We start from the raw sequence: 21,404 nt of genomic DNA, 5'->3' as shown, positions 1-21,404 counted from the left end.
ACGAGGAGAGGCAGTTATTGTGACCATTGACGAGTACCGTACCTCTCAAGTAAGGAACGACTAGCAAGTTACTAGTGACGAAAGCTAATATCAATCGACCTAGGTTTGTCATTCCTGTTTGGCGAGGAGCCTCCGCAATGTTACTACTGAGGTTAACATCTCTCACCATGGCATCCTTGACTGTCAAAACTGCGGCATGCTGTGGAACAGAGATGTAAATACCTCTAAGAATATGTATTATATCGCTTCAAGAGTCTTACAAGGACTTGCCCACCCGGAACCATTTGTCAGACCAACATCAAATCAACCCACCACTGCGAATGTGGGACCCAAAAGGGTTTAGGTTTTTACGGTAAGCCTTGCAGTTCATCCTGGATTCTGAATATTATAGAGGTACTAATATTGAGACTGCTTCTCTTTAGATGACTCGGTAAGTAAAAGAGAATACAAGCCTATAATACCTGGATTTTTTACTGATTGATCCGGTTGGCATTGTTTGGAGCAACTGCACTACATGGCAAATTTGAACCAATATGGTAAGTTTTCGTCGTCCATAGATCGACAAGAATATTTATTAATTTGGTTCGAAAGGTTTAAATTTGTCTTGATTGTCGTGCAATTTGATGCTCCAAACGCCAACTGTTTTTAAATACGCAGTAGTCTGCCTAATTCAAATGCAGCATAACCATTTTTGTGACTGTCTAGGTTGAACTTCTTGATTTTGAAAAGCGGAGCAAAGTGCAATTGCCTTTCTTTTATCAAATGTCACCGTCTCCGTCCATACCCGATCCGCGACAAGATTACAAAGGATATCAGCAATCGCTGTTCAAGGCTCTAGTTTCAGCCACTGCAGCTAGCAATGCGATTTCGACCGAGGACATTGGCTTTTACCGGTCTCTAGATCGACAATTTGCTAAAGATCTCGATATCTGCGGATCAAAAGTTTTGCAGATCGCCAACAGAATCACAAAGCACGCAGCTTTGGATACTGGAAGTCAAATACAGAGTTTCGAGGATGTAGACGATGTTGTAGATCAGTTTGATAACGTGGTTGACGTGGTCGACAGCTTACTTGAGCGTGCAGTAAGTCGTAGTTTTGATACTTTTTTAAATGCAAGCATGTATGTAACGTATCCGTTAGGATGTCTGTCTGGACGAGATGCAAGGCCGAGTTATAAGACCTGAAGAAACTTCTGCACAAAAACCAGAAAAGAAGAAGAGGCTTGAGGGCGAATTGTATTATGCAAAGAATATTGTACGACCGCAGATAAAGTTTAAGGATAAGGTGGATAACGGCGCCGACATGCCTTTTGTGCCAAAGATTCGGTACAAACCACACGCCAAAGTACCATTGGACCAAAGTAAGTAAAAAAGTGGGAATACTATAGAACTACTGGATAGTAACATGATCACGTAGTCTTTACGGGTAACATGGAAGATCCAGAAGTATTAAAAGCCATTCCGCATCCATATGAACATGAAATCATGAATCTGGAATATCCGGACCACATGCTGCAAGAACGTGAACCCATAAAATACCATCCATTTGACGAAACATCTGCACATTGGGTAGAAACCGGTGAACAACTCGAAAAAATGATGGATGATTTCAAAGGAGTCAAGGAACTTGCCATCGATTTGGAACATCACAATTATCGCAGTTTCCAAGGTTTTACTTGTTTAATGCAAATCAGCACTCGAGACGAAGATTACATCGTGGATACTTTGGCACTGCGTGATCAATTATGGCAACTAAATGAATACTTTGCCAATCCCGAGATAGTCAAGGTTGGTCTTCTCCGGACATATGCATGGAAAAAGGATAAAAACGCGTATTAAACACTTGTTTAGGTTTTGCACGGTGCAGAGTCTGATATCGTATGGTTACAACGCGACTTTGGTCTTTACATTGTAAATATGTTTGATACATATTTTGCAACGAAAGCGTTAGGTGAGAAAGCCCTGTCATGTGCACTTTTAAGGGTAGCATCGACTAACGCACGTCATATCATCTTTAGATTATCCTATGCACAGTCTTGCATATCTCCTAAACAAGTTTTGTTCCGTTGAAGCCGACAAGAAATATCAATTAGCAGACTGGCGGATAAGGTACAGGAAGGAAACTGCCGACACAAAAATTGCAGTCGTTAATATATAAACTCGATGCATAGACCGCTCCCTGAAGAAATGTTAAAGTATGCCAGGGCAGATACACATTACCTGCTGTACATATACGATTGTTTGCGCAACACACTTTTACAAGGATCATCCGGACATGAAAATCTTTTACGGACAGTGTTACAGAACTCCAATCAAGTCGCGCTCAAAAAATACGAAAAGGAAGTATACGACGCCGAATTCGGCTTGGGTCCGAACGGATGGAAGAATTTGTTGCGTAAATGGAGGCATCCCATGACAAATCAGCAGCATGCTGTTTTCAAAGCACTGCATGCATGGCGTGACCACACTGCACGCGAAGAAGACGAATCCTTGCGATATGTGCTGCCTAACCACATGCTTTTTGCTTTGGTGGAGAGAATGCCAACCGAGTCCGCCGGTGTGCTCGGTTGCTGCAACCCATGCCCGCCGCTGGTGCGTATGAATGCACAGGCACTGGGTATGCTTATCCATCGTGCCAAAATGGATGGTCTCAAGGCCAACGTGCCGCAAACAATGGATCTAGAGCAAGAAGAAGAGAAGGAAAAGACAATTCCGACAATAGCTCCGGAAGCATCCATGCGTTCAACATTTGCTAAGAATGCGAAAGAGCAAGTGGATCCATCAACGTTTGATCTTGAGCGTATTGATCGCGAACGAGCGGAGGCTGCGGCCAAACTGACAAAACCCGTTTCTGCATTGTTTGGAACCGGAGAAGAAGACATGGAGGCACAGCTCGATAAGGACTTGGCTGCCGAGAGGTTGGCAGAAGCAATCAAATCAAAAATCAAATTATTGCAGCCGTTAGACGGTGTTAAGTTTATTACAAAGACAGGAGAAGAAATCAAACAAAGGCATGTTCAACTATCTGACGCCGCAGCTCCATCCAAACCCGTTGCCACACAGCAATCAATTACTGTTACTTCTGTAGAACCTGCAGCTGCTCAAGAGGTTCTTTATACTCGTCCTGAAGAACGAATGACCAAGAAACGGTCGATGCCAGTCGATAACGATGAAGTCAACGGAGACAAAGAACAGGATGAAGACAAAAAGATTGTGAGAGTGAAAGATACGATGGTGAAGAAAAAGAAGAAGAAAAATAAGAAGAAGAAACTTGAAGATAACGGCCAGCAGTGAATAAAGGTTTTTTCCACATTTTCGGGTTCCCTCCGGAAGAGGATACCCTTGTCAACTCTAGAAAATAGGATGCTTTGTGCTTCCAACGTGGAGTCAACGTGGAGTGGTACAATGTCAATCTTTCTAAATTATGGCCGCTTTGGGCACAACCCGTTCGGCAGGAGTGCGTTTTTTACGCCTGTTTTCATTGTCTCCTTCCCCCCATTCCAACCCCCCAATTTCCCTCCTTCCTCGGATCAGGCAGTAAATCTAGTAGGAGAAAGACACGCGAAGAAACGAAGTGGGATGACGACACCGAAAGGGTGATCGTGCGAAAATCATAACAATAAGCATCGATGGCGCCAACCGCCTGGCAACGCAGCGATTACGCACGAACAAACAGATAAAGATGAGGATATTCATAAGAAAGTTTGGAAAATAAGAAAAACAAGTATTACATATCGAAAATTATAAAGCGAGCACAACCTGTTGCAAGAAACGGATCGCTGTTACATGCGTGGGCACTGCTATGCATGCTATCTTTGGCGGGCGACAGCACTCCTGGGTGACACCAAGAGAAGCACGAAATGAGCAGCAGCGATTGGCAGGGTTTCAAATCTCAAGGTTCAAAGACGGACGACACTCACTCTTTTCTTCACTACACTCTCTATGCCTTCAAGAGTAACGTGTGCAGCACGCCCTTTTCCGCACGATGAGATAAATATTCGCACTCTCTTTTCTTTCCTTCCTCCCTCTTTCCCCCACTTCTCTTTTACCTTTTTTTAATCCACCTTACTCCGGGTCACGAGCCTTGTCAAAAAAGTTTTAACACAAGCTGTCAAGTCTATCTACACTGTCACACCCAAAATGGAGCAACAGCGACGAGACAGCACTGCAGAAGCAGAGCAGAAGCAAAAGAAGCAGCAGCAGGTTGCTCTGGTAAACGGGATCCTCCTATGTCTCCCTTCTTGGTTTCCCAATCTGGCTTATGTGAGTTAACATGCAAAGCGTTATTCGTTAGTTTGATGGATTCTACCAACGCCTTCTGGAGCGGACTTTTGCCACCAGCGCTGCAGCGATCGAATTTTGCCGCGAACTTTGTGCTGAATTCGGTTTCACTGTGAAGCAAGAATCGAGTTCCCATCGAGTAAGTCTAGTTTGCAGATTGTTTGTGACTTGTCTCTTTGTATACTAAGTGCATATCGCCTGCAGAATATTTATGTGTATTGTTCCCGTGAGGGATTACCGGACTCACTCCGCAACCCAAAAAGGCATCCCAAACGTAAAAGGCCGTCGAAACGCTGTGATTGCCGATGGCGCGTGATTCTTAACGAAACGAAAGATGCACATATATGGCGTTTCCGGAAATCGCAGAGTCCAGAGTCCTGCTTCCACAACCATGAATTACTGCGCCCTGAGGAGATCGAGAAAGGGTGGCCAAAGCAGGTTTTGGATTACATCTGCGAGTTGGCCCGGGAACGTCTCAGCACACCCGAAATTCGGGCTCAAGTCCAGACGCGGTTTTCCGACATCAGCTGGAACGAACGACGCTTCTACAATCGCCTTTCTGAAGAACGGCAGAGAATACGACAGCGAGAAACCGTGGCCCGTGCACATCAGCTCACGGAACTGTGGACAAAGGTTTGCATGGCTGCGGCCGGTTCAGAAGAATTGACCAAGTATGCGCTTTTCCAAGGTGAACAGTTGCTCCGTTCACTTTGCGAGATGGCCCGGGTAGATACTGAGTCGTTCTCGTGCGCCCCCGAGTTTGAGTCTACAGGCGAAGATGAAGAAAGCGACGACCTCAGTCCAGAAACACCGCAGGCCATCGTCCGGCATTCTTGGCAAGATGGTCAGCCGGTCCCCAAGGGATACACAACTGTTGTCGTACCTGAGCATAAATACATCGTTCGGGTGCACAACCAGCGTTCATTAAACGAAATACAATCGCATCGAGCTCTTCGTCGTTCGTTCTCGTTGATGGCGCAAGATGAACCTGATAATGATAGTCGACGCAAATTTGTCAAGCTTGACAACGTCTATCCTCCTCCACCCACCCACCAGCACCAGCAGCCTCCGTCCATCATGTATACTCCCACGTCCCAAGTCAGCTACGAAGCATCAGTTCCAATAGCACCGTACATGGCAATGCCGCAAACACCTGTCAGCACACAGCATGCAGCTCACAGCGCAGGGTACTGTCCGTCAAGCTCAGGGTACTGCACATCGTCACCTGAGAATGGACTGCAATACCCGCCCCTCGATGCATCAAGTGCTACTGTAGCCAGTACTCCGTCCCCGCCAAACCCTAAAGCAATCAAGCGACGCGCCAGTCAGCCTGTCACTCCATACTTTATGGCTCCACCACCACTGCATCAGCAACCCATCTTTCCTAACAACGATAAGATCCCTCTGCTTTCTTGCACTGCTTCCGCAACGAGACATCATTCCCTCACCATGGAGCACCAACAACCGGTAAGCGATAATAGCGGCGGATCTTGTGACATCTCTTGCTAACCCCGTCAGTTGCATATTTTAGATTCCTGCATTTGTTGCTGAAAGCAATACTTCGGGCGAGAGTGGCAACGCGTATTGGTAACCACCTATTTGACACGTAACTCCTGTATCTCCCCCAACCCCTGAATGCATATTTTTACTCTGTCATCCCTTGCTTACTCTGCGTTGTTTGTAAATTCCTTTTTCTCCTCTCTCTCTCTCTCTTTCTCTCCTTTTTGTGGTTTTTTTTTCTACTTGTTCTGCTGTCCTTAATCCTTTATCTCATATTGGATTATCGCCTGCTGCTGCTTATATATTTGAAAACAACAAGCTTTAAAATCGTTTTGCAATGACCTTTGACTTTGAAGAGTGCGTCGGGAACGTATTTGACAACATAACTCCCAACGACGCCCTTGTCCTGTGTATAAGCGAAGACTGGCGTTCCGGAAAGGGTATGAAGTTGCACGTAAGCATGGACTTGTCTTCAGATATACTCAATTATATGTATGCAAACTTTTCGATCACCTACACAGGTGCAGTAACCACCTTTAGACAGCGGCACAGCAACTTACACCATATGCTTCGACAACAGAAACGCACGGTTGGCCAAATCGCTTACGGTCACGACCACTGCCACGTCTACTACCTAGTTACAAAACCGAAAGTATACAACCGCACTAGTTACGCTGACTTGGAATCGTGTTTGAGTCAGTTACGCAAAGTTGCCGAGCAACTGGGTACACTCTCGCTGGCAATTCCATACGAAAATTTGGACGGCTTACAAGAGAAACATGTCAAGGATTTAATCTTTAAAGCCTTCCACGGTAAGCAAAGAAGAAGAAATGAAGGGTAGATGGAGGGTGGAATGAAGACATTAATTATTGACACGCTGGGGCCCACATACAACGTGATAAGACACTGACTGTAGTTATCCTTTCCACGTAGGATGGCCGGGTAAAGTCGTAATGTATCATGGAGAGGAAGACGATTGAGCGAGCTTGTGCTGGCCCCTCTCGGCGCTGTTGGTCATTTTGGCTGTTTTAGCCCCAAACTGGATCGCCCGTTTCCAGTTACGGCATGCTTGCAATAAACCGAGCCGTCGTGCAACTTGTCTCAACAGTAACTTCTCGCCTACCCCGCGGCCATACCGCATATCCATTTTCACATTAATTTGCAGCTGGCATAGGTGTTTGACAACTCGTGTACATAGGTATGGAAACCGGGCTTCTTTTCCATGGTCTGAAATAATTCGATCATCGCGACCTAGCATAATTAATACCGTAAGTGTAAGATATTCAGACGAAAGTCATGAGTATTGTTAAATACCTAAATTTCGAGTCCATATCCGGTCCACATCCAGTTGAGTCTAAATCATGGCAATCATTAGCAATCCTTCTAAACAGGAATTTCCTTTCTGATATTTGTACCTCTTGAATGAGTCGTTCCCAACTACCGTGTCTGTATGCTTCCCTGTGCCTTGAATAACCGCCGAGTTGCTCGTCAGCACCAAGGCCTGATAACAGCACGCGGGCATGACTTTCATAAGGCTTCAGCGAATGGATGCAATCAATTTACAAGCAATAAATGAACATGTATCTGCATACAAATACCTCCTTTTTACCATTCTTTTCTATGATACCTTTGCCTCGCGCCGCAAACCAAAGCGCCATGGCTATACTCTTGGAAGATTGAGTGCTAGTTCACATATCTTGCATACCAGACAATAATCACCAGGTCCATTACAGTATCCAAGGGATACATTCTTTCAATAATTTCCTGTCGATGCTCTGTCGCCTCTTGGAACGGAACATTGATTTCAACGAAATTCCATACACGATCCGGTGCAATTCTTCTTAGTTCCGCCACTCCATCCCTTCCAGTTATTCGATCAGGCGTATCAAAAACATTTTGTTTTCCAGAGGCAGCTGCAGCACGTGGGTTGTCAAATGCAACATTCAGCAAATCAATCGGCTCGCTGATAGGCAGATGTCTGTTCGCAAGTGCTGCAAGACAAATGCAGTCTAAACCGCCCGAAAATAATATGGCTACTCGTGCAATCGAATGATTTGCGCTATGCAATCATTTTAAAATGTTAGTTTCACGTCGAATAAATTTTCATCATAAATTATTATCATCTTACTCAAGATAGGGTATATCTGCCACTCGTCTTCGTACAGCGTCGTCGAGTACCTTTTCAAATACCTCGACAGCCTCATTCTCCGCCTTTAGTGCAAGCTCTTCGTCTTCGAATTTATCAGGCAGACTGGTGGGAATTGCAGTGTTGATTTTTGAAAACGGCATAAGCTATTTTAAAACAGATTCTTAATGACCTTTTTTGAGATCTCCTTGAACTTCGTCGTTCTACCATTGAATTCTCGTCCGCTTTGGAGTCGTACACCCAGGGTATCAGCTGCACCGGATAGCCGCAGGCAGTAAAAGCTGGTTCCTTTACGGTTTCACCAAACTTGATGTAGAAAAAGCCGGTTGCAGGTACTTCTTGCCATTCTGCACCAGGTTCTGCAAGTCCAACCGACGACAGCATAAATGCATCCTCTGTCTGGCGCCACATGAGCGAACGTCGCCCTAGACAATCGCGTCCAAACAGTAGAGTCTGCTCCTTTTCCTTTAGGAAAAAGGTTGGTAACACTGCTCAAATCTGAATAGTTCGCATATTTTAACTCACATTCCATAACACAAATGCAAAGGGGCCTTCAATTCGAGACATTACATCCACAACACCTTCAGGTGTGCAGCTTATTGCTTCCATGAGTTTCCATGTATCGTTCTCTTCCGGTCTTATCTGTGCTGTGTGTGAGTTTCCAACTGAGAAGGGGAGAGATGCGGGAAGAATAAAATACCTCCAGTCCATCAAAGATCTCACCGTTCCAGCATAAAACCCATCCTGGCGTGCACACTGGCTGAGCTACATTGTTACGGCCTCTTAGATGGAGCACAGTCGAATAAAACGTCATGAATGTATCATTGACTTGTATTTGATGGATATTCTGCGAGTCAGGCCCTAGGCTTTCTGCTTCAGTGAGACTGTACCGGAAAATGGCCATGCTAGTCGATCTACCTCGTTTGACATTGTGTTTGGCAAGATCGTCCCAGATCGCTGGCCGATCGCTTGATCGAGACAGGCAGAATTGTATACCACACATTGGCAAAGTTGGTTCGCACACCCTACTGAGGATTGCTGTCCCGCGTGGCTGACGCGACTTAACGCGTGCGGCGCGCTCTCTCGCAAAAATTCCAGGTACTCACTCAGCTTTCGCGTTACCGAGAGACACAGCGCGCGCCCTTTGCTTTCTTCCAAAATCCAGCAATGAGTTCCAACCGAGCCGAGAGAAACAAACGGCTGGCAGAGCTTTTGAAACGCAAAGGAAAAAGTCAAAAGGACAATGTAAGCTGCTCCTCGGACGACGTTTGTCGAGATCACGTCAGTTTTCTAACTACCGGCACCAGACAGAGGACCTGTACGAGGAAGTAAGCGAAGGCGAGTATGATGCCTACCACGACGACGAAAACTTTGTCGAGGACGACGATAAGGGAGGCTACGTGAAAGGTCAAGAGTCTGAAGAAGAAATGGTGCATTCAGACGATTATGAAGAGGAACGCTCGCCTACCAGCAGTAAGTGGACTTTGACGTGACAGTTTCACCTCGCAAGATCCAACATTGCTGAACTTGTCTTGTTCTTTAACTGCAGGCAAACGAAAACGAAAAGCAGTTTCGGCAAAGAGAGAAGTCAAAGAACCTCCTGTCTCACGCAACCTCGCAAATATGTTCGCCAAGATCAACCAAAAGACAACACCCAAAGAAGCAAAACAGGTACATGGATATTACGAACGAAGAAATCTTGGATCTAATGATCACTGATCGTTCGCGTTGTGCCAGGAATCGACTTCATCCAAAGCAACCGATGATGATTTGATGAACGATATCTTTTCAGAAATGGATCAGGACCTTACACCACGTAAAACTGCAATCAATCCAGCAAAACGTGCTCGATCGATGGCTACATCACGATATAATTCGCCGCTATCATATACAGTATCTCGATCGTCAGCACCTTCCCCTGTTCAAAAAGAGTCTCCTGTAGAGGAGCATACAGAGTTGCAAAAGACAATTGATGCAACTGCACCAGCATCTGCACCTGGGCCTGCAGTAGAGAAACCGACAGATGCGGAAGAAAAAGAAGAAGAGTTTTACAATGCAACAGATGCTGATGTGGATATGGCTGATACATCCATGGAGATAGATACAAAACCGAAAGAGAACGTAGTGGAGACATTGAGTGTACACCAACTTCAATCCGAGGAACGTAAAATGAAGTTTAAGGAAGATCGTCCTGATCTTCAGACTTGGCGAAATGCTGAAGATAACATGTTCTCAGCAGACACAGCAACTGAACTTGCTAGAGACGATAGTCAAACTTTGGAAGTTTTGGAAAAGGATGACAGTCTGCATATCTGGTGGTACGATGCCTACGAACGCTACGACAAGGGCTACGTCTATTTATTTGGCAAGGTTTTCAACAAGTCACTCAAAAAGTACGTCAGTTGCTGTGTCACTGTACGGAACGTTGAACGCAATATTTTTGTATTGCCACGGGAATATGCACTCGGTGGTAAGGTTGAGATCTTCTCCAGCTGATGCATATCGTACTAAAATGGTATTTCATTTCAAGACGACGGCAAACCTACAGAAGAAGAAGTCTCTATGGCCGAAGTACACGGCGAAATTTCAGAGCTTTGCAGCAGACACAAGATTCACCAATGGGCATCAAAACCTGTTACTCGTAAATATGCCTTTGAATTGCCCAATGTACCTATGGAAACCGACTATCTGAAAATGGTCTATTCATACGAACGCAAGTATCTTCAAAATCGTGGCATATTATGCGCCATCTAACGTGATCTGTTAATAGAGCCTTCGCTTCCCGCTGATATCCAAGGCAAGACATTTAGCCGGATATTTGGTGCAAATACCGGTCCGTTAGAACACTTTTTGGTTAAGCGTGATATTATGGGACCTTGCTGGCTCAAAGTAGATAATGCAAAAATAGTTAATGCAAACGTAAGTACGAAAATGACATATTTTATTTGCATACTCGATTCACATTTGTAATAGGATACATGGTGCAAAGTACAAGTTATTGTTGACGATCCGAAAACCGTCAATCCCATACGCGACGAACATGGAAACGGACCCACAGAGATCCCGCCTCTTGTTGTCTTATCGATCAGTCTGCGCACAGTTGTGAATCAACAGAAAGGTGTAAACGAGATTATTGCTGCTAGCGGTGTCGTATGTCCTGAAGGTTCGTTAGGTTTCCATTTCTCTTTAAGCTCTCGATAGACTAGAACGGGTATACTAATAGTTTAAATGACAGTTAAAATCGATGAACCAACCCCGATAGAGGAACAAAAGAAGATGCGATTTGCCATTATTCGACAACTGACGAACGTTCCGTATCCTGCTGGGTTCAATGATATGGCTGTTCGAGAAAAGCAGCAGAATGGATTCTCCATTCAGATCGAACGCACAGAAGGGGCTTTACTCAACTTTTTGCTGGCAAAAATCCATGTTTGCGATCCTGATGTGATCGTTGGCCATAACTTTGCAGGTTTCGATTTGGATGTGCTTTTACATCGAATGAAAGCATTAGGTACTCAAAACTGGCATAAGCTTGGCCGCCTGCGAAGAAAAAAGTAAGTACAACTTTGGAACTATGTAGTTTCCGCAATTTACTCATAACATCGTAGCTGGCCAAAGCTTCAAACAGGTGCCGGTGGCGCTGGTGAATCTACATACCAAGAACGAATGATTATGAGCGGTCGACTTGTGTGTGACACCTATCTCGCATCCAAAGATTTAATTCGCAGCAAATCGTACCGACTGTCAGACCTAGCACAGTCTCAACTCAAGATCGTACGCGAAGATATTGAATTCGATAAGATCACAAAGTACTATGAAAATGCCCAATCCTTGTTACACATGGTGAAACATTGCTCGTTCGATGCATTTTTATCTACAGCCCTCATGTTCAAGCTTCAAATCCTACCGCTTACAAAACAACTCACCAATCTCGCTGGTAACCTGTGGTCGAGAACAATGACGGGTGCAAGAGCAGAGAGAAACGAGTTCCTCTTGCTACATGAATTCCACAGGCAAAAATACATTTGCCCCGACAAAGCTCAATTCGGTAAATCACAGGCAGCCGTGATCGAAGCTATTGAACTTGATCAAGATGAAGGTACGAGATATGAAACAACGAAAGCTAAAAAAATGAAATTAATGCGTGAAAAAAAAACCAGAGGCAGAACAAATACAGACACGCAAATCCAAGAGTTCGCGCCGGAAACCTGCATACACCGGCGGTCTGGTCTTGGAGCCAAAGAAGGGCTTTTACGACAAATATGTGCTGCTGCTCGATTTCAACAGTTTGTATCCATCTATTATCCAAGAATACAATGTATGCTTTACAACCGTGGAACGACAAAAGCAAATAACTGCAGATGAAGAAGAGCGTGTTCCAGACATTCCTGACAAAGATATACCCGCTGGCGTACTACCTCGGCTCATTAAGACACTCGTTGATCGACGTCGACAAGTCAAAAAGCTTATGAAAGACCCAAAAATTTCAGAAGCTACCATGATGCAATACGATATTAGACAGAAAGCCCTCAAACTGACAGCAAATAGTATGTACGGTTGTTTGGGTTTTTCACATTCTCGATTCTACGCCAAACCACTTGCCATGCTTATTACACACAAGGGCCGTGAGATTCTGCAAAACACCGTCGACCTTGCCGGTAACTTGGATCTCAATGTTATTTACGGTGACACCGATTCCATTATGGTCTATACGAACGAGAATGATATCAGCAAAGTCAGAGAAATGGGCAATCTGCTCAAGAAACGGGTCAACGAGCACTACAGTCTGCTGGAAATCGATATTGACGGCATGTTCAAGCACATGCTATTACTGAAGAAGAAAAAGTACGCTGCGCTGTTAGTCGAGGAGAAACCAGATGGTACGCTAGTCGAATCTGTGGAAACCAAGGGTCTTGACTTGGTGCGTCGTGACTGGTGCGACCTTTCACACGACATATCTTCGCGTGTACTTGCGGCTATCCTATCCGACAAGGATCGCGAAGAAGTTGTAGAGGATATCCATGCCTATCTCCGCCTAGTAGGCGAACAGATTCGGCAGGGCGAGATCCCTCTTGAGAAATACGTTATCAACAAGGTACTGCGATGTTAGTCAATAGAGTAAGACTATTATCGACGGAATGCTAACAATGGTTGCACACTAGCAATTGACTAAAAATCCACAAGAATATGCAGACGCAAAGAGCCAGCCGCACGTGCAAGTAGCACTTCGCATGCGCCAGGCTGGCATCAGTGTCCGAGCGGGCGACACCGTTCCTTACGTCATTTGCCTCGTTGAAAATATGCCTAGTGGCACCAAGTCTGGTTTTGCCGAGAGAGCATATCACCCTGACGATGTGATGCGCAACAACATGAAGTTGGATATCGGGTATTATCTCAATCAACAGATCCATCCACCTGTTGCCCGTTTATGCGCTCCCATCGATGGTACGGATGCTTCAAGATTAGCGGAGTGTCTAGGTTTAGACCCTAGCAAATACAACGTCGGCATGCGTAGCTCTGAAGCGGACCAGTCTGAAGAGTTTGCAACACTTGACTCGCAGATCAGCGACGCTGAACGCTTCAAGAACTGTGAACGACTGACCGTAAAGTGTGAGCATTGCCAGACTCCTCAAGAGTTTGCAGGTGTTGTACGCGAGCAAGGAGAAGGACAGACTCTGGTATCTGGTCTCCAGTGTACTTCGTGCGGTAACATTATGAGCCGCGGATGCATTGGTTCCCAAATGATTCTAGCTATTCGAAAACATATCCGAAAATACTATGAAGGCTGGTTAATATGTGACGATACCACATGCCGCAACAGAACTCGCCAAATGTCTGTATTCGGCAGACGATGCTTGCGAGATAACTGCCACGGTGCGATGGCTCGTGAATACACGGATAAGCAATTATACACCCAGTTGCTATACTATTCGAGTCTCGTGGATACAGACAAGGCTAAAACAAATGCATACGGTACATCAAAAGCAGGTAAGCATACGAACATCCACAATCTTGTTAAAATAATCTTATGCCAATCATCTTTCATGAACCTTCAGTGCAAGTTGAAGCAATCGTCAACCGATATAACGACATTTACGCAGCCGTCAAAAGGAAGGCCGATGCCTATCTCGATAGATCAGGTTACCGGCACGTCGATTTGGCAAAATTACTCTCCCTTGTCACCATTTAATAGCAAACATGATAAATTCGCATGCTTTATTCGCTTAATATTTCATTCACCCAAACATTTAATACTTCAATGTCGCGTGCCATTTGTAGCACTTCGCTTTCTTGAACGTTCAGATGGATTCGACGTGTTCGTTCCTCCCGACTCTTGCCTACGGTGATGAAGCCGCTCGCTTCAAGCATTGCCAGTACGTCGTTGAGTTCTGTGTGAGAAAGTGAGGGGATGCCTTCAAACTTTTTCCAAAGGGTGGTATGCTGCTCGCGGAACTTTCCGAGAGTGATGGTATCCTTCTTGCCAGTTCGACTCATGACGACGAGCACGACTAGCGCCGCCTTTTGCTGCAGGTTTAACTGTTTCAATTTCATGACATTGGGATTGCCAAAAATGGATCGCTGCGCTTTTGACATGTGCACGATCGTTACTTTGGGAGCCTCCTGCGTTCCATTTGATGCATTATCCTTCAACACTGCCTTTTTGTTGTACTCTGCTTCCGCCAGCTCTATAGCTTGACGGCACATATCAAGTGCTGATCGTAAATCGCCCATGCCAGCTGCCACTTTGCGTGCACACAGTTCTACAGCTTTCTGATGCATCAGCGGTAATTCTCCTTTAGTGTCGTTGTCTGCGAGCGAATAAAGTCGATCCTGTATGATTTCGGTGACTTCTTTGACGGTATACGGGCTGAAATTGAGTAAGCATGGTTCACAGCTTTTGGCGCGTAGGCGAGGCAGTAAGCGATCTGTCAAGTCGAGTGCATTTGCAATGCCGATGAGAACAAGATGTGAATCAGGTTGGGAAGCCCATTCGAACAATCGATAAAGCACGTCTTGTTCTTTGGTAATCAAATGATCGATTTCGTCGAGCACAACAACACTGTGAATATCAAAGATTGAATTAATATTCTGCGTTTGACGAGCCACCAAGAAGAGTAGAATGAGTATACCTGAGTGTATTCTTCTTCTTCATCAGCAATTGATGTGCCTGCTGAACTAGATCAGCTGAGAGCGCCGTTTTCGGGCCCTTTAATTCGGTCACTAGCTTCATGTATATCTGTTTAGGTTCGCCAACGCTCATGCAGTTGATCATCACAGTCTGCACTTTGTGAGTTGACAAACTGTCCAGCTCATCCTGGCTCTTGCGCATAATATCCATGAGCATGGCAGTTTTGCCGGTGCCCGGAGAGCCCGAGATGTAGAGCGATCCTGGTCGGTTACCGATAACGTGCGTTTGCCAAAAATCCATCATTGTTTCTCGTTCGTTGTCTCGGGCGACGAGTCGGGAAGGAATGGCTGTGCGTCTGAAGAGAGCCTTTGCGCGGGCTAGAATGGGTATCTGACGACACTGTTCACCTTGTTGCGTATCTTGTGTCAATTTCAAAGCTGTTGTTGTTGTTGCCGATGCTGCTGCTGCTTTTGTTGATGATGAAAATGTTTGTGGCGTTTCGTTCTGTTTGGTCGTTGGTTTGGAAACTAGGTAAAGCGCTACTTTTAGCAAACCCAGGTACCAGCTGTGCAGTGGGAGCAATGAGCTCCCTTCTTTCGTTGTCGTACCTTGAGTTCTCTCAAGCTCATTAGTAATGTGACGAATGTTTTGTGGAGTCTGTGGAGGGCTGCATGTCTTTTTTCTTTTCGGTGTCGATGGTGGTGTGGGCAGATTTTCTTTCAGTCCAGATTCGTCTTCCAGTTCCTGCCGTGTTCGACGTCTGGTTGATGTGGCTGTGTAATGAGGGGCAATTAGCAAGTTTGTAGGCTAATCTCATTTCCTGTATAGCAAGACGTACAGCGAAGATTTGTTTGTGATCGTGTACGTTGCAGCATGGCAAGAATTGATATGTAAAGGAAAAGAAAAAATCGCGTCCCCTCGCGCCCCGTTTTGGGACTCAGTGTCCATTTGAGGCGATGCACATTCGCATTTTCCTCCTCCTTGCGCAAAAGGCTATAATCGTGTTTGTTTTTTTCTCTTCATATTATGAATACACATTAGACATGAGAGACGTTTAAAACAGCTGAAAAGAATGATGGGTAACGAAATTTGCGACAAATATAAGAAATCTAATATTGCTCTAGAACTTTGTGAATGAAAGTGATATCAAGGCATCCACAGGATGCAAGCAATGAACCTGATATTGGAAGGGCAAGCAATCAACTTGCAACACAAAACTATTGTTTGTGTATCAACGTCTACAGATTCACAGATATAAGTGGTGCAGCAAATCAAAAAGTAGCAAAGGCTAAATCCTTCCACATCCAATTGCGATAGGAACAGTTTCATCGCGTATACAAACTGAGAAAGATTTAGCGAGATAAAAATAATGTTCCGGTCAAGGGTTGTTGGAATACGGATCGTTGAAGCTCAAAAGGGCCTGTCGGCAAAGGCGCGGAGCACATCTTATCGCAATATAATGTCATATGCAGCCCCGTACGCCGAGAGCGAGGAGCTTGTTGAGCTCGTTCGCGACAAATCCAAAGTTGCAGGCAAAGATTACGCCATTGTAGATGTCCGTGACAAGGACTTTATTGTATGTCTCAGCGATTAGGGCTGCTGGATAGTAAATGTCATCGTTAGCTTATCGCAAGCAAAAACTAGGGAGGCAACATTCCAGGCGCCATCAACGTGCCGGCCGGTCAGCTCGTAGATCAAGGCAATGCACTTATTAGCAAGCTGTCTGGCGTGCCGCAGGTATACTTCCACTGCGCTCTCTCGCAACAGCGCGGGCCCAAGGCAGCCAGAATATACAACGAAATGCGTCATTTGACAGGTGTGCAAGAACCTCAAGAGGTAAAGATGCGACGATATGCATGAAAAGGCAGGAGTCAAGTCTTTAACGTTTATTCCTTGTCTTTTTTCAAAATTTTTTAGGTCAAGGTCTTGCGAGGTGGATTTGAAGGATGGCACGCCAAGTATCGCAAAGAACCAGACTTGATCGAAAACTATGATAAGAGCATCTGGGGAATTTACGATGAACTAGACGCCGAAGAGCAGCAGGACAATCCAGATTTCCCTGGCATCCCTAAACAATAGGCATTTTCATTTATTTCCGTCTCTTGGAATTTTTGATCTTTCTCTTCTTTTCGGATTTTGGTAATTTATGCTTGCGACGTTCCCGTGCTTCTTCCTTTGCCTTTTGTTTTCTTTCTCTCTTGGCTTCTTTGTCTTCAAATTTCTTGCCTTTGGGACCTCGAGGTTTATCATTTTCATTGTCATCCTCTTCATCGTCGTCTTCGCTGTCTGAAGCCGTCAGATCACCCGCCGATATCACTTCCTCCTCGACGCTTTCATCGTCGCTACTTTGTACTGAGAGGCTGGCAATCTTGTTTGCAATCCCGTCATCTTTCTCTCCGCTTTCTTCGTTTAGCGTAGTTTCGTCAAGTAGGTTAGCGTAAACAAGCTAAAGCCAAAAAGATCATCAGCATACGAAAGATATTCATTCCTTCATTCATTTGGCTACAACAAAGTACTTACATCTCTTCCTTGGCCAGCAGCAACTTTTAATGTATCTCTTTCTACATCGATGACTTCATTCAACGTTTGTGGAATATATGATTGCTTAAAGATATCTTCTTCCAGCTTATTACGCTCTCCTTCAGGCTGAGCATTCATTTTGGCTTGGATCTGTTATCGCTTGTTCAATGCATTGTACTCATGTCATATAAAAAGCCTTGCAACATACCTTTTCAAGAGCTTGATCTACTTCTTCATCCGAGTTACCAAAAGACGTATCAGTGACGAACGAGAACAGATCCATTAAACTCATAACCCGCACGCCTTTCTTGGCAAAATAATCTGTCACGTTGGCTAGATCCTTTCTCAAAAATTCTGAGGCGTGAGGATGGTCGTGCTCAACAGATTGCGAAACGTCAATAATATACAATGTCCTTGAATGATACCTATAGAAGGAGACACGTTAGCATATATTCATCTCTGATCGCCGTTCTATAGATTAGAGACATACAAAATATTATACTCGCTAAGATCTGCATGTACAAGCTTGCACACCTGGTACATGGTGCGCACATTTTTTACAAGTTGATAATACAATGCTGGATACTTTGACGATTCGATCTGTGCGTCTTTAAGTCGAGGGTATGCCCTGATCATAAATGTTACTATGCCGTTATTCTTTTCAGTCGTCCCAATATACTGTGTGCTTTTACTTGCCATCCATGCTTGTCTCCCAAGAATTCCATGACCAAAACATGCATTCGTAGTACAAGAGCTCTCGGTGATGGGATGCCTGCTTGCTGCAATCGTCGCAGGTTTCGCATTTCCTTTTCTGCCCAGACTTTGACCATCTTTCTCGGGTTGGACTTGCTATATCCGTGACGGAACCGGAACTCGCCAGTAACGTAACGATCACGATCTTTAAATGTAAGAATAGAGGTTTTGTAGACTTTGATGGCCCGATGTTCTCCGTTTTCTGTGGTTGCATGGTATACATTGGCTTCCTTTCCAGTACTGACACACCCATTGATTTCATAAAAGATGCCTCGATTTAACATCTTGAACAAGATGATACGTGTGCGTGGATCGAGCACCTGTTCCACTGTCGCACGATCGGCTTTATCTTTGTTCACAGTTCTAAGTATTTTGCGAATAAGCCATTCCTTCAAAGTTTAAGACATTGAGGAGAAAAAGTTACCTTTCGCCGCTGGCTTTCTTGCTACCACGTGGAACATAGTCTTGAGTTTGGATTCTGCTCGCAAAATGACCCAAGCTCTCGATTTGACTTTCAAGCACTCGTCGCTTTTCCCTAAGCTGTTGGCTCGTGCTATTGCTGCTAGGCACACGAGTCGTTACAGTCGTTACAGTCGTTGCCGCCGTTGCTCTTTTCGATCCAGCTGCTGGGGCCGCTCTGTTTGTGGTAGCTGCTACTTGTTGACGAAGTTTGTTGTATTGCTTGGTAAAATCTATTGCATATTAAATATGGTTGCCAAGGCATATAATATATCTCCACAAAGGGCATACCTCCAGTAGCACTGTCCCACATGTCGGCATCGTTGAGCTCATCGTCAAGGTAATCGTCGTAATCGTCGTAGTCTTCTTCTTCTTCGTTAAGTATGATATCTTGGTCCTGTACAGGATCTTGCTGCTCGAGCCTTTCTGTAACTACTGGCAAGGGCATTTTCCAGTGTGCAAACAAAAAATGCAAGGGAAAAAAAGAAGCTGGTTACGAAAAATGTGCATAGCATGAAAGTGGTGGCTTCGAGAAGTTCTCACCACATAGTACGACCTCTTATTCCTCCGCAATGTCACCATCGGCACCATACCCAACCCAAATACCTGTTGGCGAGCTGCATTGTCAAAGGAACTCCTATGCAACCGAATTAACAACGACTTGTCTCGATTGCAGCGAAAAGCCGGACAAGCAAGGCTTTTATTCTGTCATGCTTCAGGACACAGGTACGGCCCTTGAAACAACGGACAAGATATGCCCAATTCACTAACACAATTCCCACTAGTATTATTTCCTGAAGGTGGAGGACAACCGTTTGACACAGGATATATTGATGACATACGAGTATATAATGTTCAAAGGCAGAAGTTACAGCATGTTCATTTTACCAAGGAGCCTGTTCCTGTTGGCAAGTCCGTTATGGTAAAACTTGACTGGGAGAGAAGATGGTATATGCTCTGGTTCTTTAATGCGCATAGAATTACATTAACCGAGATATTGTAAAAAGGGATCATATGCAGCAGCATAGTGGACAGCATCTCTTATCTGCGGTATTAGAACAAGAACCCTACAAAGTCGAGACGGGCTCATGGTGAGTTGCACAATCATCCCATTCTATTCCGTCATAGATACTATGAGAATTGACACATAATGGTCCTTTCAATCGATAGGAATCTTGGCTCCGATAAGAGCTACATAGAATTACTCACTAAAGACGATAAATCGAAGGTGCCAACTGCGGAGCAACTGGCAAAGGTCGAGCGAGCTGTCAACCGGCTTATCATTGAAGATCGGCCTGTGATGGTACACACACAAGCGAATCACGAAGATGTGGAAAGACCCGAATCACTGCCCGCAGACTACGTCGGCGGAGGTACTATACGTACAATCAAGATCAGAGATTTGGACAGCAACCCCTGCTGCGGTACCCACGTCGCGCGGCTTGGAGACTTGCAGTGCATGAAACTCTTGCATACTGAGAAAGTCCGTGGTGGGAACACTCGGCTGTTTTTCTTATTTGGCCAACGTGTGCTGAACACTTTGGAAACCAGCTACAAGATTTCGTGTCAACTTACTGCATTGCTATCTGGGCCGCAAGAGACCTTTATCGAAAATGTCGAGAAACTTCAACTCTCCAACCGCAACAATATGAAAATGGCAAAGCGCTGGATGGCCGAGACAGCTGGATACATTGTTGAAAATATCACCCGTGACCTCGAGACAAAGAGCGTCACCGTATTCTATCGTTCTGACGACACCGCCGACATGGAGTTCTTGGTAACTATTGCCAACGTTATCAAGGAACGTAAAATATTGGAAGAGCGCAGCAACAGGGCCATCGTACTGGCTGCGGGCGAAAAGAGTACAGGAGGACCGCTAATCGTTGTAGGCGGCAATGATGCCGTGGTCCAACAAGTATCCAAAGTTGTTTCGCAGACACTTGCGGATGATGGTGTTAAAGGCGGTGGAAGGGGCCGTTGGCAGGGGAAGACCAAGTCATGGCATGCTATTGAAAGTCTCAAAGAGAAGCTAGAGTTCATAGAGCTTTAATTGACAATATGGTTGGGATTGCAATCATAAATACTGAGAATAGGGTCACCATTCTCTTGATTTTAGTAAGAGAAGACTTCGTACAAACTGAAACAGTAAGTGAAATGGATCTGCTCCAGTTCGATATTGCAGAAATTGTAATTTAGTAAATTGCGCCAAACGATCACATTTCTTTGTATATTAGCTTGAGGATGAATTGATTCGACAGACAAAAGTCAAAGTTGGGGGTTTCGATGGCTTGGAGGCATTTAGGAACTGTCTTTTTGATACTCCCAGCTGTCGTGATCGAGCATAGGATATTCGGTGGCGGCGGAGGGATCGGCGGAGATCGGTATAGTGGTTTCACCCATTGACATTTCTGTCACCGAGAAATCAGGGCAGGCGGCGGCGATGATATTAACTACTTCTTGCCAACTTGTCATCTCAATGTCAGCCGGGATAGATGGAAAATCTTCGCGAACGTTTGAAACAAGAGCATCATCCATAGCTCCAAAGTCGATAGCAAGCGGGTCCTCTGGTGAAAGGCAATGCGAAGAGTCAAACGATGAGGTGATGCATTGTCGCGC

At 45.0% G+C, this 21,404-nt stretch overlaps 10 protein-coding genes across 10 annotated transcripts in view; 6 read left to right on the top strand and 4 right to left on the bottom strand.

Moving 5' to 3' along the window:
- Nucleotides 1-762: 762 nt before the first annotated feature.
- Nucleotides 763-3,294, top strand: VTP01DRAFT_119 (uncharacterized protein; the record flags this gene model as incomplete). The annotated part of the gene is made up of 6 exons (XM_069379512.1): nt 763-1,083; nt 1,142-1,361; nt 1,418-1,788; nt 1,852-1,951; nt 2,019-2,109; nt 2,172-3,294. The coding sequence occupies 6 exons, from the start codon at nt 763-765 to the stop codon at nt 3,292-3,294; spliced, it is 2,226 nt and encodes a 741-aa protein (XP_069244539.1).
- Nucleotides 3,295-4,140: 846 nt separating this feature from the next.
- On the top strand, nt 4,141-5,872 carry VTP01DRAFT_118 (uncharacterized protein; the record flags this gene model as incomplete). The annotated part of the gene is made up of 4 exons (XM_069379501.1): nt 4,141-4,212; nt 4,295-4,420; nt 4,486-5,748; nt 5,813-5,872. 4 exons carry the CDS (start codon nt 4,141-4,143, stop codon nt 5,870-5,872), a joined length of 1,521 nt encoding a protein of 506 aa, XP_069244538.1.
- A 246-nt stretch (nt 5,873-6,118) lies between these two features.
- Nucleotides 6,119-6,622, top strand: VTP01DRAFT_117 (uncharacterized protein; the record flags this gene model as incomplete). The annotated part of the gene is made up of 1 exon (XM_069379490.1): nt 6,119-6,622. The coding sequence occupies one exon, from the start codon at nt 6,119-6,121 to the stop codon at nt 6,620-6,622; it is 504 nt and encodes a 167-aa protein (XP_069244537.1).
- A 117-nt stretch (nt 6,623-6,739) lies between these two features.
- Nucleotides 6,740-8,831, bottom strand: VTP01DRAFT_116 (uncharacterized protein; the record flags this gene model as incomplete). Its single annotated transcript, XM_069379479.1, has 9 exons — nt 6,740-7,032; nt 7,096-7,135; nt 7,197-7,316; nt 7,380-7,448; nt 7,513-7,840; nt 7,910-8,073; nt 8,135-8,392; nt 8,453-8,569; nt 8,628-8,831. 9 exons carry the CDS (start codon nt 8,829-8,831, stop codon nt 6,740-6,742), a joined length of 1,593 nt encoding a protein of 530 aa, XP_069244536.1.
- Nucleotides 8,832-9,094: 263 nt separating this feature from the next.
- VTP01DRAFT_115 (uncharacterized protein) lies at nt 9,095-14,117 on the top strand (the record flags this gene model as incomplete). Its single annotated transcript, XM_069379468.1, has 12 exons — nt 9,095-9,172; nt 9,235-9,400; nt 9,477-9,598; nt 9,665-10,397; nt 10,458-10,640; nt 10,698-10,846; nt 10,901-11,090; nt 11,163-11,481; nt 11,536-12,026; nt 12,088-13,022; nt 13,090-13,915; nt 13,984-14,117. 12 exons carry the CDS (start codon nt 9,095-9,097, stop codon nt 14,115-14,117), a joined length of 4,326 nt encoding a protein of 1,441 aa, XP_069244535.1.
- A 26-nt stretch (nt 14,118-14,143) lies between these two features.
- On the bottom strand, nt 14,144-15,931 carry VTP01DRAFT_114 (uncharacterized protein; the record flags this gene model as incomplete). The annotated part of the gene is made up of 4 exons (XM_069379457.1): nt 14,144-14,987; nt 15,058-15,583; nt 15,665-15,829; nt 15,895-15,931. The coding sequence occupies 4 exons, from the start codon at nt 15,929-15,931 to the stop codon at nt 14,144-14,146; spliced, it is 1,572 nt and encodes a 523-aa protein (XP_069244534.1).
- A 494-nt stretch (nt 15,932-16,425) lies between these two features.
- Nucleotides 16,426-17,135, top strand: VTP01DRAFT_113 (uncharacterized protein; the record flags this gene model as incomplete). The annotated part of the gene is made up of 3 exons (XM_069379446.1): nt 16,426-16,632; nt 16,701-16,892; nt 16,974-17,135. 3 exons carry the CDS (start codon nt 16,426-16,428, stop codon nt 17,133-17,135), a joined length of 561 nt encoding a protein of 186 aa, XP_069244533.1.
- Nucleotides 17,136-17,145: 10 nt separating this feature from the next.
- Nucleotides 17,146-19,236, bottom strand: VTP01DRAFT_112 (uncharacterized protein; the record flags this gene model as incomplete). Its single annotated transcript, XM_069379435.1, has 7 exons — nt 17,146-17,502; nt 17,577-17,726; nt 17,785-18,001; nt 18,067-18,204; nt 18,273-18,692; nt 18,754-19,021; nt 19,080-19,236. 7 exons carry the CDS (start codon nt 19,234-19,236, stop codon nt 17,146-17,148), a joined length of 1,707 nt encoding a protein of 568 aa, XP_069244532.1.
- A 124-nt stretch (nt 19,237-19,360) lies between these two features.
- On the top strand, nt 19,361-20,838 carry VTP01DRAFT_111 (uncharacterized protein; the record flags this gene model as incomplete). Its single annotated transcript, XM_069379424.1, has 4 exons — nt 19,361-19,514; nt 19,574-19,736; nt 19,796-19,879; nt 19,959-20,838. The coding sequence occupies 4 exons, from the start codon at nt 19,361-19,363 to the stop codon at nt 20,836-20,838; spliced, it is 1,281 nt and encodes a 426-aa protein (XP_069244531.1).
- A 248-nt stretch (nt 20,839-21,086) lies between these two features.
- VTP01DRAFT_110 (uncharacterized protein) overlaps nt 21,087-21,404 on the bottom strand; it is a gene marked incomplete at both ends in the record, with an annotated part of 3,429 nt that continues 3,111 nt past the window's right edge. The window contains one exon of the mRNA XM_069379413.1: nt 21,087-21,352. Coding sequence (XP_069244530.1) covers nt 21,087-21,352 — 266 coding nt within the window. The remainder of the gene's footprint in view (nt 21,353-21,404) is intronic.

Source organism: Rhizomucor pusillus (genome assembly GCF_041956525.1).
Source record: "Rhizomucor pusillus strain CBS 183.67 unplaced genomic scaffold VTP01scaffold_1, whole genome shotgun sequence".
In the NCBI taxonomy this organism is placed as follows: domain Eukaryota; kingdom Fungi; phylum Mucoromycota; class Mucoromycetes; order Mucorales; family Lichtheimiaceae; genus Rhizomucor; species Rhizomucor pusillus.
The sequence above is the reverse complement of the archived record's forward strand: the minus strand, read 5'-3'. Positions and strand labels throughout refer to the sequence as shown.